The sequence below is a fragment of the Chiloscyllium plagiosum genome, unplaced genomic scaffold, assembly GCF_037043375.1.
Source record: "Chiloscyllium plagiosum isolate Xiang-an unplaced genomic scaffold, Cpla_swu_hap1 HiC_scaffold_31, whole genome shotgun sequence".
Taxonomy (NCBI): domain Eukaryota; kingdom Metazoa; phylum Chordata; class Chondrichthyes; order Orectolobiformes; family Hemiscylliidae; genus Chiloscyllium; species Chiloscyllium plagiosum.
Window position 1 is genome coordinate 49,569,267 of NW_028270169.1, and position 14,214 is coordinate 49,583,480.

At 44.7% G+C, this 14,214-nt stretch overlaps 1 protein-coding gene across 2 annotated transcripts in view; it reads left to right on the plus strand.

The window, feature by feature from the left end:
• The first annotated feature begins 253 nt into the window (after window positions 1-253).
• Window positions 254-14,214, plus strand: part of orai2 (ORAI calcium release-activated calcium modulator 2) — a 51,054-nt gene continuing 37,093 nt past the window's right edge. The window contains exon 1 of one of the 2 annotated variants that reach the window (XM_043718758.2): window positions 254-561. In XM_043718758.2, coding sequence (XP_043574693.1) covers window positions 337-561 — 225 coding nt within the window. In that variant the 5' untranslated portion in view covers window positions 254-336. The remainder of the gene's footprint in view (window positions 562-14,214) is intronic. The other variant, XM_087977525.1, reaches the window with a different exon arrangement.

Consider the following 14,214-nt stretch of genomic DNA (forward strand, 5'->3'; position numbering starts at 1 on the left):
CCGGTCTGCATGGATAAGTGGGACCGAAGGGCCTGTTTCCGTGCTGTACATCTCTATGACTCTAATACTGATCATTGACCTATACATGGTCCAATACTGACCAACTGATGAGTTTTAATGCCAGTATCTGCTCCAACCAGGTCCCCTTGAGCATGCGCAGTGGCGCCGGGGATGGGGTTGCGCTCGCCCCCTGGCTGCGGGAACGTGCAGTTCGGGAGCGCGCGCCGGCGCCGGCGCCAGAGCCCCAGGCGTTCGGGAGCGCGCCTTTTCCCATCGCTGATCAGCCTGAGGTCTCGCGGGTGGCGGTTGGTCTCGCAGGCTCCAGCCGGTGGAGCCATGAGCTCGGAGCGGTCAGCGCCGGCTGGTTCCCCTGCCCCTCCGTGCTCAGAGCCAGAGGCCGGGGCGGCCGATTACCGGGACTGGGTGAGGCGCAGTTACCTGGAGCTGGTCTCCTCGAACCACCACTCGGTGCAGGCTCTCTCCTGGAGGAAGCTCTACCTCAGCCGGGCCAAGCTCAAAGCATCGAGCCGCACGTCGGCTCTCCTGTCGGGCTTCGCCATGGTGAGTGCCCCCGGTGGAGAAGGGGGGGGGGTGGGAGGGGGCGGCCTAGGGTCATCACCCCCACCCCCAGACCCCGCCCGGGATCCCCATCCGCCTCGTTAGAAACAAAAGCCGCCTGTAAATTATCACCCATTAGTGTGTGTGACACACCCAGAGCTCAGCTTCACTCAGCACTTTACCCCATCACTACAACCGGGGCTCAGGGGGTGGAGATGGGGGGGGGGCGCATGGGGCAGATGGTCCTGGCATGGTTTGGGTGGGCATGGGGATGATGGTCCTGGCATGGTTTGGGTGGGCATGGGGATGATGGTCCTGGCACGGTTTGGGTGGACATGGAGAAGATGGTCCTGGCATGGTTTGGGTGGGCATGGGGATGATGGTCCTGGCACGGTTTGGGTGGACATGGAGAAGATGGTCCTGGCATGGTTTGGGTGAGGAGGTGGTGGGTGTAGGGAAGAGAGACAGATGTCTGGCCAAAATTTTTGTTTTGGGGACCCAGGGGTAAGATGTCTGGCCATACTTTGGGGGTAGGGGAGAGAGATGTGTAGTCACCTTCTTATGTGGGGGATGGAGAGACAGGGGTGGGGGTGTCTGGCTACATTTTGCAGATGGGTAGATGTTTGGCATATAGTTTAAGAGGAAAGGATAGTTGTTCCTTTGTATGACCGTGCATGCTGTATCATGCAGACTTGAATGGCTGACAGGATTGCATAGTTAGGGGGAAGTATGTGGCCATATAGTTTTAGCAATAGGTGGAAGTGGGTACTGCAGATGCTGGAGATCAGAGTTAAGATTAGAATCATTCCTGATGAAGAGCATTTGCTTGAAATGTCGATTTTCCTGCTCCTTGAATGCTGCCTGACTTGCTATGCTTTTCCATCACCACTCTAATTTTGACTCGAGTTTTAGCAATAGCTTGTCGACCATGGTTATTTGATGTCCCACATTAGATTGCTTGCATTAAATGCTCCGGTAGTCGTTATTTCGCTTTGCGCTTCTGCAAATACGAAACAAAATTGTTAATTTTTTAAAAAACTATGATTTTCTGATGGTCATCTCCAGAGGAGTTGGAATGTGGTTGTTGAATAATTCATCTCTGCCTATTTGTGATTTGGTGAGTTGGTGGTGTGGCGGGTCAGCATGCCAGTTTGTGATGAATGCTGTCGATGAGTTTGATTAAGGATACCATGCTGAAGGCATACATTTTAGCCAATGCCTTATTAATTCAGCATTTTGAATTACTACACTTGGACAGTTGTGTAACCTCTCAGCCCGAGCTTTCAAAAGGCACTTGCAGCAATCTTCATTGTTATGCTACAAATGACAGTAATGTGATCAACTGGTGACATCATTTTGTGATGTATAAAATCACACAACACCACGTCTTAGTGCAACAGATTTATTTGGAAGCACTAGCTTTTGGAGCACTGCTCCTTCATCAGGTAGCTGTGAAGCAGAACCATATGACACAGAGTTTGAGCAAATGATCATGTCATTTGCATGCCACTGTAATCTTTTGCTATAAATTTTATCTTCTGATCTTGTTTCACAACCACCTGATGAAGGAGCAGTGCTCTGAAAGCTAGTGTTTCCAAATAAACCTGTTGGACCATAACTCTGGTGTTGTGTGATTTTTAACTTTGTCCACCCCAGTCCAACACCGGCTCCTTACATTATGTGTATAATGTATGTAGAAGTTTGTTTCCTTGGACTGGATATTGTGTGTTTCGGGTCAGATGACTGGCCAATAACCCTCCTTCCTATTGCCATTATACAGAGGGTAAGTGGATGCTGATCTTTGGTGGAGGATGAGCTTTGTCCATTGGGATATCCCTTGTGAAGATGTTAGCCCCCTTCTTTTGACTCCCCTTACCGAAATCCATCTGATTTGTGTCAGAGTCTGTATAGCCTTTGTCGTCCTGTCTGCAGTTTTGGCAGTGCCTCCTGCAGAACTGTGGCTCCATGGGGACTATCGCAAATCAGCTGGCAGCTCCAGAGATCAGCAGCTATCCCATTATCCATCAATTTATCCACTATAGTGTTATGGCTGGAAGTTAGATATCTTCTGGGCTTATTGGTTGGCTACTGACCTTTTCTTTCCTTCTTTTCTTCTGCTGCCAGTTATGTAACTCTAAGATTTACCAGAGCTCTGTGTGACGTCGCTTAATCTGTTATCAATATTACTATCTCCTCTACAGGTGCAACTTCCCAACTAGCAAATTAAAAATCTATTTAAAGATTACATGTTATGTCTGTTTTTTGCTTTTGAATTATTCAGCGCTTTGAATTTAACAATGCAGCTAAGAAAGCAAAATAGGAATTCTTTACTGAAAATTTCAAATTCCTTATCGTTGACATAAATTTGCATAAGCAATAGACTGTAATTGAATTTGAATTTCTCCAGGATTCAAATGATATGTAAAAAATTGCTGGTTGTTGGAAATCTGAAACTGAATCAACACCAGAAATGCTCAGCAAGTCAGGCACCAGCCTTAGAGCAAGGAAGATAAGGTTAACATTCCAGGCTGATGATCTTCTATCAAGTGTTAACCATGCCTACTACTTTCCACAATGCTACTTGATCTGCTCTGTGCTTCCATTGATTTCTGCCTTCACATTTTGCCTATATTTGGTCACCTTATGACTTGCACTGTTTCAGTGCCAGGAAATGAGTGATTTTCTCTGTCTGTACACCATAAAGTGTTTTAATATTGTCATTTCCAAAGTGTGGATCTGGTGCAGGTATTCCCAGCAGCAGGGTTAGGCTGCCAGCAGACCTAGTTTTAAAAAACTAGACCGTTCCCAAAGGCTTGCCTCTGCATTGAGGTTGCTTGAGAATGGCTGTGTCAGGACCATACAGTACTATCACATCATTGTTGTCATATAATTAAATTAGTCACAATGCGTACAAGAGCAGCATCAACCTCTTTCGGTGAATACAATGAGTTCCAATCTTTGCAGTGTTATTTTAGAGTCATAGAGATGTACAGCATGGAAACAGACCCTTCGGTCCAACCCGTCCATGCTGACCAGATATCCCAAACCAATCTAGTCCCACCAGCCAGCACCTGACCCGTATCCCCCCAAACCCTTCCTATTCATATACCCATCCAAATGCCTCTTAAATGTTGCAATTGTACCAGCCTCCACCACTTCCTCTGGCAGCTCATTCCATACATGTACCACCCTCTGCATGAAAACATTGCCCCTTAGGTCTCTTTTATATCTTTCCCCTCTCATCCTAAACCTACGCCCTCTAGTTCTGGACTCCTTGATCCCAGGGAAAAGACTTTATCTATTTATCCTATCCATGCCCCTCATAATTTGTAAACCTCTATAAGGTCACCCCTCAGCCTCTGATGCTCCAGGGAAAACAGCCCAGCCTGTTCAGCCTCTCCCTGTAGCTCAGATCCTCCAACCCTGGTAACATCCTTGTCAATCTTTTCTGAACCCTTTCAATTTTCACAACATCTTTCCGATAGGAAGGAGACCAGAATTGCACACAATATTCCAACAGTGGCCTGACCAATGTCCTGTACAGTTGCAACATGACCTCACAACTCCTTCCTGTTTCGCTTTTCCAGCAACACATTTTCAGCTCAGATCTCCAGCATCTGCAGACCTCACTTTCTCCCAACTCCTATACTCAATACTCTGACCAATAAAGGAAAGCATACCAAAAGCCTTTTTCACTATCCTATCTACCTGCGACTCCACTTTCAAGGAGCTATGAACCTGCACTCCAAGGTCTCTTTGTTCAGCAACACTTCCTAGGACCTTACCATTAAGTGTATAAGTCCCAAAATGCAGCACCTCACATTTATCTGAATTAAACTCCATCTGCCACTTCTCAACCCATTGGCCCATCTGGTCCAGATCCTGTTGTAATCTGAGGTAACTCTCTTTGCTGTCCACTACACCTCCAGTTTTGGTGTCATCTTCAAACTTATTAACTGTACCTCTTACGCTCGCATCCAAATCATTTATGTAAATGACAAAAAGTAGAGGGTCCAGAACCGATCCTTGTGGCACTCCACGGGTCACAGGCCTCCAGTCTGAAAAACAACCCTCCACCACCACCCTCTGTTTTCTACCTTTGAGTCAGTTCTGCATCCAAATAGCTAGTTCTCCATGTATTCCATGAGATCTAACCTTGCTAATCAGTCTCCCATGGGGAACCTTGTCAAATGCCTTACTGAAGTTGGCTTATACAAAGCCCCGGTTACTTAAGTAGTGATTGGTCAGCTTCAAGTCCGTGAAAATTGTGGTGACTGATCATTTTTATGATCATCAGGCTACCTTGCTTGGTACCTAAAGTCATAGAGTTGTACAGCATGAAATACCCTCTTTGATGCAACTTGTCCATGCCAACCAGATTGTCCACATTAATTTATGATGTGGAGGAGCCAGTGTTGCACTGGGGTGGGTAAAGAAAAAAATCACACAATACCAGGTGATAGTCCAACAGGTTTATTTGGAAGCTCTAGCTTATGGAGCGGTATTCCTTCAGGTAACCTTGCGACAGGATCATAAGACACAGAATTTATAGCAAAAGATTACAGTGTCATGCAACTGAAATGATATATTGAACAAACCTAGATTGCTTTCATCTTTTTGAATGGGTTGCAGGTTTCAGTTCATTAATATGTAAATCCCAGAACTTCTTTTTAGTCACATTCTCGAGATAGCTTAAGGTTTTATTTTAAAATAAGTGACATCTCAGACAATGCATTAAAGGTGTGAAGTTAGAGTCTGTCTGTATCCCAGTTTTTTAATAAATATTTTTATTGAGAAGATGATTTTGAAGTTTTTATGAAAATATTAAAATCACTACAAACTAATATTACAATCTTGCAATATAACAACAATAATAGTAAACAAACTGCTACTCTACTCCACAAACAATTTAGGAGGAAAAACACTCTGCACAGACTACAGTTCAATAGATAACTAAATCAAAAAGAAAAGAAACCAAATTTAATCGAGTTGAACCAAGGCAAATTAAATAAATTAAATTACAACACTCAGCACAATCCCACCAAAGCTCCCCTTCACCAGGAACATCAGTAGGCATACCCATATTTGTTCAGAATTCTTCTTCCCATGGGCCCCCAGCCTGCCAGACATAGTCCCCACCGCTACCCAAAGGTCCTGACCAATATAGCCCATAGGTCTGCGTTTATTTGGTTCAAAGAGGGCTGCCACGTCCGAAAAAAGTTCCATTTTCTGGTCAACCATACTTGTAGGGAAGTCCAGGAGCATAACTAACCTGTGCCTCCCCAAGAGTCCCGGGGGATTCTCTGACACCCAGCTCATCAAGATGTTCTTCCTCACACAAAATGAAACAGTACTGAACAATTTCTTCCCATGCACGTCCAAAGAGGGGAGATTTGGCGAACCCAAGAGAAGGGATACCAGATCTACCTTGACCTCAGTTCTCAAGACCCCTTCCAAAACACTTGCTATAGCGCTTCAATACGTATGCCATGACCACAAGCAATGAGCAAGAGTACTGACATCTATTTTACATTTGGGGCACATTGGGTACACCCCATCTTAAATTTCGCAAGCCGCTCCGGTGCCAAATAAGCCCTGTGGCGTGCCTTCAATTTCATAGCCTGCGTCCTGTTGCAAATCACAATCTTCCTTATGTTCTCTCAAATATCCTCCTACTCCTCTGATGAGATCCCCCCTAACTAATTCCTGAGCCCAGATTCCACACAGCTGCTCGATATCCTTCGAGACACTACCTCTTCTAAATGATAGAGGGTGCTGACCGAGAGAATGCTCATGGACTGAAGTACTCTCCTCTCCATATCCAACTTCTAGGGACTAACCACTAATGTAGTCTTTTTTCTGTATAAAGTCCCTAATCTGGAAATAACAAAAGAGGCCCCTCCTAGATAGTTCATATTTCTGGCTCAGCTGCTCAAAAGGTATCATGACCTCCCCATCAAATAAATCTCCCAAACAGGAAACTCCTCTGGACTCCCAGTGTCCAAAGCCAGAATCCATCAATCCCGGCCGGAGTTCTACCATTCCTAATATGGGAGTAAAAGGAGAAGTTTTTTGTAAATTGCCCTCACTTTGTCACATCATTCTCCATGCTTTAACTGTGTTAAGATCAATTGGATTTCTGCAGTGGTCCATAACAGTCCTCATCTTGTTCATGGACAACAGATTAATGAAGGAACAGTTTGCCTGGGAGGCCTCGGTGTCCAGCCAAATTGTCTGCGGGTCCTAGCAGGCCCAGTCAGCCACATAGGATAGTAGGGAACCTAGTTGGTATTCCTTAAAGTCTGGAAAATACACCCTTCCTTCCCCTCGTCCTCTGTGGAAGCTGCAATTCGACAAGCTTAATAAGAGGCTGCCAGTGACGCCAGATAAAAGAGCCAAGCCAACTGTTAAGCCTTCGTAGTGCTTGTCTGGGCAGAATCAAAGGGAGCATTCGCATGGAATATAATAAATGAGGAAGAACATTCATTTTAAGCAGAGCTGTTCTACCCAACCAGGATATTGGAAGATCCTCCCAGCAGTGAAGGTCCTGTCTTATCTTCTCTAGCAACTGCACAAAGTTAGCTTTATATAATTGATCGAAGGCAGGGTGATAAAAATGCCTACATACAAGAAACCTCCCTGTGTCCATCTGAAAAGAAAGTGGGTTCCACCCCCAAGATCAGGTACTCTAATAAGGCCCCCAATAGGCATGGCCGCCGCTTTCATAATATTGATTTTATACTCCAAGAAAGAGCCAAATAAATTAATCACTTGTATTAAATGGGGCACAGATATCACTGGGTTAGTTAGAAAGAGGAGAACATCAGCTGCGTAAAGGATGATCTTATGCCTTCCTGATCCTACCTCTGGGGCAATTATATTGGGGTCCTTCCAGATGGCCTCTGCCACTGGCTCAATCACCAATGTAAATAGCAACAGGGAAAGGGGACACCCTTATCGGCTGCCTCTGCCAATATTAAAATTGTCAGACCGTATAACATTAGTGAGAACCATTGCTTTAGGGTCACTATATAACACTGCCACCCACCTGGCAAAGACCCCTCCAAGACCAAACTGTTCCAGGACATAAAAGAGGTATGCCCACTCCACCTGTTCAAAGGCTTTCTCTGCATCCAGGGAGACTACCAAGCCCAGAATCGACCCTTGTTGGCATACCTGAACCATATTTAGCATTCTCCTAACATTTTTAGAGGAACTGCGACCCCTAACTAAACCTGTCTGGTCCTCCCTTACAATGAAAGGCAAGCCTTCTCCAGCCTCAACGCCAGCATTTTCGACAAACTTTTAAAGTCCACTTTTAATAACGATATAGGCCTGTACGAAGTACAATCCTCTGGGGCTTTCCCTCTCTTGAGAATAAGAGAAGTATTTGTTTCTCTCAGAGACGGTGTGAGGCAGTCCTGACTGTACGAATAGTTGTACATATCCAACATTGGCCCGGCCAGCATGTCTATAAACTTATAAAGCTCACTCCAAAATCCTTCTGGGCCAAACGCTTTACCACTCTGGAGCTGTCTCACCGCATCCTGTATCTCTTGGATTGTCAGAGGGGCATTCAAAAGAGATGCCTGTTCTGAAGTTACACCTGGGAGATCCAAGGTCTTTAAAAAGGACTCCACCTTCGCCAATCTGTCCTCATAGCCCTCTGACCGGCACAACCCAGAGTAGGACTTCCTGAATGTTGCTTTAATCTTTTTGGGATTGCAGGTGATAGTACCAAAACACACTCTAATGGATGTGATCGATTCGGGGGCACTCTTCTTTCAGGCCAAGTATGCCAAATACCTACCCAATTTATCACCATACTCAAATAACCTCTGTTGCGCAAAGGTAATCTCCCTCTTTGCTGTCTGGATGAATGCAGCATTCAGAGCAGCCCTGAGGCCTGTAATCCGCTGCAACTTAGTTATAGACGGTCTGTCAAAGTATGCTGTCTCAGCTGCCTTCAGCCAAACCTCGAGCATAAGCTGCTGCTCTCCCTTCTACCGCTTCCGATTCACCGAGTAAGAAATAATCAAACCCCTTGCATAAGCCTTGGCAGTCTCCCAGACCACTGACGGATTATTGGCTGTACCTGAATTTATGTCCCAAAAAATTTTTAATTCCCACAAAAAATACTCGTTAACCTTGCTATCCCTCAGGAGGAAAGGATCCAAGTGCCAGTGCCGCGAGCCTGTCTCATCATCACTGGCCTTAATCTCCATGTACAATGCCACGTGATCAGAAATGGTTATGTTCCCAATTCTGCAGGGCAGTACCAATTCAAAAAGGCTGATTGGGCAAAAAATATGTCAATTCTAGTATAACACTTATATGAGTTAGAAAAAAAGGTGAGTCCCTACTGTCAGGATGAAGACATCTCCACATACCACTAACCCCAGCTCCCTGTTCAAGTGCATCAACTGCCTGGATTGTATCCCAATCTTGAATAAGACTGATTCTATTTTCAAAACAGAAATTTATAAAATATTTCATGGATTGACTGCCTGCAGTTTGTGTACTTTTTGAGCAAAAATAGAATGCATCTGTTAATATAATTCCGCAAATGCAAATTCATCCCATAAACGTAAATGTGTGTGTGCATACATGAGAGAAAGAGTGTCTGCGTGTTCCTGTGCAGGAGTTTGTTTGTGTGTGTGTGTGTCATGGAGTATAAGCCGTTGAGAGTGTGTGTGTGTGCATGAGAGAGAACTTGGCTATCAGCTTCTGCTTGGCTGATAGCCAAGTTTGGAACCTATGAAGATGGCCTCAACAGGGACCTTGGGTTCATGTGAAACTAAAGGTGACTCAACCACACTACACAGACTTACGGATTGTCGCACACACTTACGGACTATCGCGCACATGTGGGTGGCACGGTGGTACAGTGGTTAGCACTGCTGCCTCACAGTGCCAGAGACCTGGGTTCAATTCTTGCCTCAGGCAACCGTCTGTGCGGAGTTTGCACATTCTCCGTGTGCCTGCGTGGGTTTTCTCCGGGTGCTCCGGTTTCCTCCCACAATCCAAAAATGTGCAGGTTAGGTGAATTGGCAATGCTAAATCGCCCGTAGACTTAGATGTAGGGGAATGGGTCTGGGTAAGTTGCTCTTCGGAGGGTCGGTGTGGACTTGTTGGGCCGAAGGGCCTGTTTCCACACTATAAGTAATCTAATCTTAAAAAAACTCTTGCGGACTGTCGCACACTCTTGCGGACTGTCGTGTGCTCTCACGCACTCTCTCATGCTCTTACAGACTCTCTCACTCCCACAGACCCTCTCTCATAAACACATACACATATCCACACTTTCACCCATGCACACACATCTCACAGGCTTATACTCCATCACACTCTCACACACTTTACTAAGCATGCACCACACACAAGCACACTCATGCGCAGTCACACTCACTCGCACACACTCATATTCTCTCTTATGCATGCGCATACATTCAAGTCTATGGGGTGAATTTGCATTTGCGGGATTATATTTGCGGATGCATTCTATATTGTTCAAAAAGAGCACAACCTGCAGATAGTCGATGCAGGTAGTCAATTCATGTAATATTTTATAAATTCAAAACTGGGATATGGACAGACTCTAACCTCACACCTTTAATGCCTTGTCTGAGCTGCAATATCACCTTTTGTTATAAAACCTTGTCATCTCAAGAATGTGACTTAAAAGAAGTTCTGAAATTTACATAGTAATGAACCAAAACTTGCAACGTTCTGTGCCCGAAACGTCGAATCTCCTGTTCCCTGGATGCTGCCTGACCTGCTGTGCTGTTCCAGCAATAAAGTTTCAACTTTGATCTCCAGCATCTGCAGACCTCACTTTCTCCACGTTCTAAAAGATGAACAACTTAACAGCAATCTAGTTTTGTTCAATATATCATAACAGTTGCATGTAATCTTTTGCTATAAATTCTGTGCCTTAGGATCCTGTCCCGCAGTTACCTGATGAAGGAGCAGTGCTCTGAAAGCTAGTGCTTCCAGATAAATCTGTTGGGCTATAACCTGGTATTGTGAGATTTTTAACTTTGTCCACATTAATCTCCTCCTCCTGCCAGCACTTGGCCCATATCTCTCTCAACCTTTGCTATTCATATACCATCCTAGATGCCTTTTAAACTTTGTAATAATATTGCCCTCCACTACCTCCTCTGGCAGCTCATTCTAAACATGCACCACCCTCTGCATGAAAAAGTTGTTCCTTAGGTCCCTTTTAAATCTTTCCCACTCACCTTAAACCTATGCCCGCTAGTTTTGGATTCTTCTACCCTGGGGAAAAGACCTTGACGATTCACCCTATCCATGCCCCTTATGATTTTATAAACTTCTATAAGGACACCCCTCATCCTCTGACATGCCAGGGAAAATAGCCCCAGCCTATTCAGCCTCTTCCTATAGCTCAAACCCTCCAACCCTGGCAATATCCTTGTAAATCTTGTCTACGTTTTTCAAGTTTCACAACATTTTTCCCATGGCAGGGAGACCAGAATTGAATTCAGCATTCCAGAAGTGATCTAATCAGTGTCCTGTACAGCTGCAACATGACCTCCCTTCCAACCTCCACCACCTCCTATATTGATATCATTGTGATTGTGTGGACAGCATGGCTATAAATTCAATTTGCAAACCCCATATCACTTACATGACTTATGAACTGAGAATTTCATTGAAACCTAACCTTCATATGCTGTGGATATTCTAATCAACCCTGTTCAGAAATGTTGTTATACTCCTCTAGAGAAGGTGGGACTTGAACCCGGCACTCCTGGCCCAGAGGTGGGGAACTACCAATGCACAACAAAACCCTCATCTATCATCTGCTGAATTCTCGCTTTTAGTTGCTCAAGGAGACATTTCGGAATTTGTCGAGTAAATTTTTCATTTGTGGATTTTTGTCCTATTTGATAGATAGTGATGGACACTAGCATTGTGCCAAAGGGGAGGCACGGTGGCTCAGTGGTTAGCACTGCTGCCTCTCAGCACCGGAGTCCCAGGTTTGACTCCAACCTTGGGCGACTGTCTATGAGAAGTTTGCACATTCTCCCCGTGTCTGGGTGAGTTTCCTCCAAGTGCTCTGGTTTCCTCCCACAGTCCAAAGATGTGCAGATCAGGTGAATTGGCCATGATAAATTGCCCATAGTGTTAGGTGCATTAGTCAGAAGGAGGTAGGTCTGGGTAGGTTACTCTTCAGAGGGTTGGTGTGGAGCCCCAATAACAGTCAAATATTCTTGTAAATAAAACAGTGAAAGCTACCACAAAGCCAAAGTAATAGTCACATTTATATTCTGAAAGTGACATTTAGTTTTGTGGATAGAACTTTGAGGTGCTAAAAGAAACCCAAACACCCCTTTAAGACAAGAATGACAGATGAACTTCAGTTCACCAATCTTTGCATCTTCACACCAGCTGGAGTTCCTGCATATTCTCATTCTTTAGAATTTCAGCCAGCTTATTTGTTTTTCCAAATAGTTTGTTAGTTCAGTGATGACCTCTCCAGAATCCTGGGGCTGATTTTGAATCTTAATTGGTCTATTTGGCTACTTCTGCTTTTAAGTATTTTCCTTGTACTATTCTGCTATGGTGTTTCTAGTTTTTTATACGACAATAGTTGAGATCTGTTGTGGGTATAATTTACATAGTGCAGTGTCAAAGGGGCAAACGTCTGACTGGGCTGACCATCTCTTTGTGATGTACTTAACTATTGCTGCTGAGTTCAACACTTAGTGAGGTTCTTAGTCTCCTTGGATAAAGATCTGATCTGGTTCCAAGATGTTTTCTTACTTTTTTTGAGTCCTACTGATATAAATTTATAATTTAATTTGCAGATATTTATTGTAGAAATAGTTTGATGTGATTCAGGCTGTAAGTTTGCTCATTGAGCTGCTGGATTCGTCACTATCAGTGAGCCTCTGGCGAAGCATTGGTGTTCTGTCCCGCTTGTTGTTTATCTGTCTCGGTTTGTTGTGGTGAGTGATATCATTTCCAGTTCTGTTTCTTGAGAGGTTGGTAAATGGGGTCCAAATCTATATGTTTGTTAATGGAATTCCAGTTTGAATGCCAGGCCTCTAGGAATTCCTACATTTGTCTTTGTTTAGCCAGTCCCAGGATGGATGTATTGGCCCAGTCGAACTAGTGTCCCTCTTCATCTGTGTGTATGGATACTAGTGATAGTTGGTCATGTCTTTTGATGGCTAGTTGGTGCTCATGTATCCTGGTGGCTACCTTCCTGCTCATCTGTCCAATGTAATGTTTGTTGCAGTCCTTGCAGAGTATTTTGTATATGACATTTGTTCTGCTGGTTGTGGGTATGGGTGGTAGGTTTGTGGGCCACCAGGTGCCTAGGGGTCGGAGTAGTCTGGTCGTCATCTCTGAGATGTCTTTTATGTATGGTACGGTGGCTAGAGTCTCTGGCATGTTGTGTCTTCCTGTTTAGATCTGTTGTGCAGGAATCAGCAGACCACTTATTGGGTACCCGCTGTTCCTGAATACGTTGTATAGGTGTTTTTCCTTGGCTGCTTGTAGTTCCTTGGTGCTACAGTGTGTTGTGGATCATTTAAATAACGTCCTATGCAGCTCTGTTTGTGGGTGTTGGGATGGTTGCTCCTGTAGTTGAGCATCTGGCCAGTGTATGTGGCTTTCCTGTAAACACTGGTCTGCAGCTCTCCAGTAGCTCTTCGTTCTACTGTGACATCTAGAAAGGGGAGTCAGTTATTGTTCTCTTCCTCTTCGGTGAATTTTATTCCGGTAACGATGCTGTTTATGTATTTGTGGGTTTCTTCTAATTTGTTGCGTTTCATGATGATAAAGGTCATCCCGACACACTGGCATACAGGGTAGCAAAGGGACTGCAACACAAACTGAAAAACCTACAGGAAGATGCAAGCCCTGATATTGATGATTTGTTTGTAAATGTTGCCGTTGAAGGTATAGTGGGTTGCGAGGCACAGGTCTACTAGTTTGACGATGCTGTCCTTGCTGATGGAGATGGTGCTGTCAGGTGTTTGATAAGCACAGTCCGCCGATTCCTGCACAACAGATCTACACAGGAAGATGCAACATGCCCAGTGACTCTAGCCACCGTACCATACATCAAAGACATCTCAGATGATGGCCAGACTACTCCAGCCCTGAGGCATCATGGTAACTCACAAACCTACCACCACATTGAAACACCTCCTGATGAATTTAAAGGCCCTATACCCACAACCAGCAGAACAAACATCATATATGAAATACCCTGCAAGGACTGCAACAAACATTACAATGGACAAATGGGCAGGAAGCTAGCCACCAGGATACATGAGCACCAACTAGCCCCCAAAAGACATGACCAACTATCACTGGTATCCATACACGCAGATGAAGAGGGACCCCAATTCGATTGGGGCAATACATCCATCCTGGGACAGGATAAACAAAGACACGTGGGAATTCCTAGAGGCCTGGCATTCAAACCTGAACGTATAGATTTGGACCCCATTTACCAACCTTTCAGAAGCAGAACCAGAAATGATATAACCTACCACAACAAACCGAGACATATAAATAGCAAGTGGGACAGAGCACCAATGCTTCACTGGAAACTCACTGATGATGTTACAGAGCATGGTGACAAAACGTCAGAGAACAAATCCATCAGCAAGG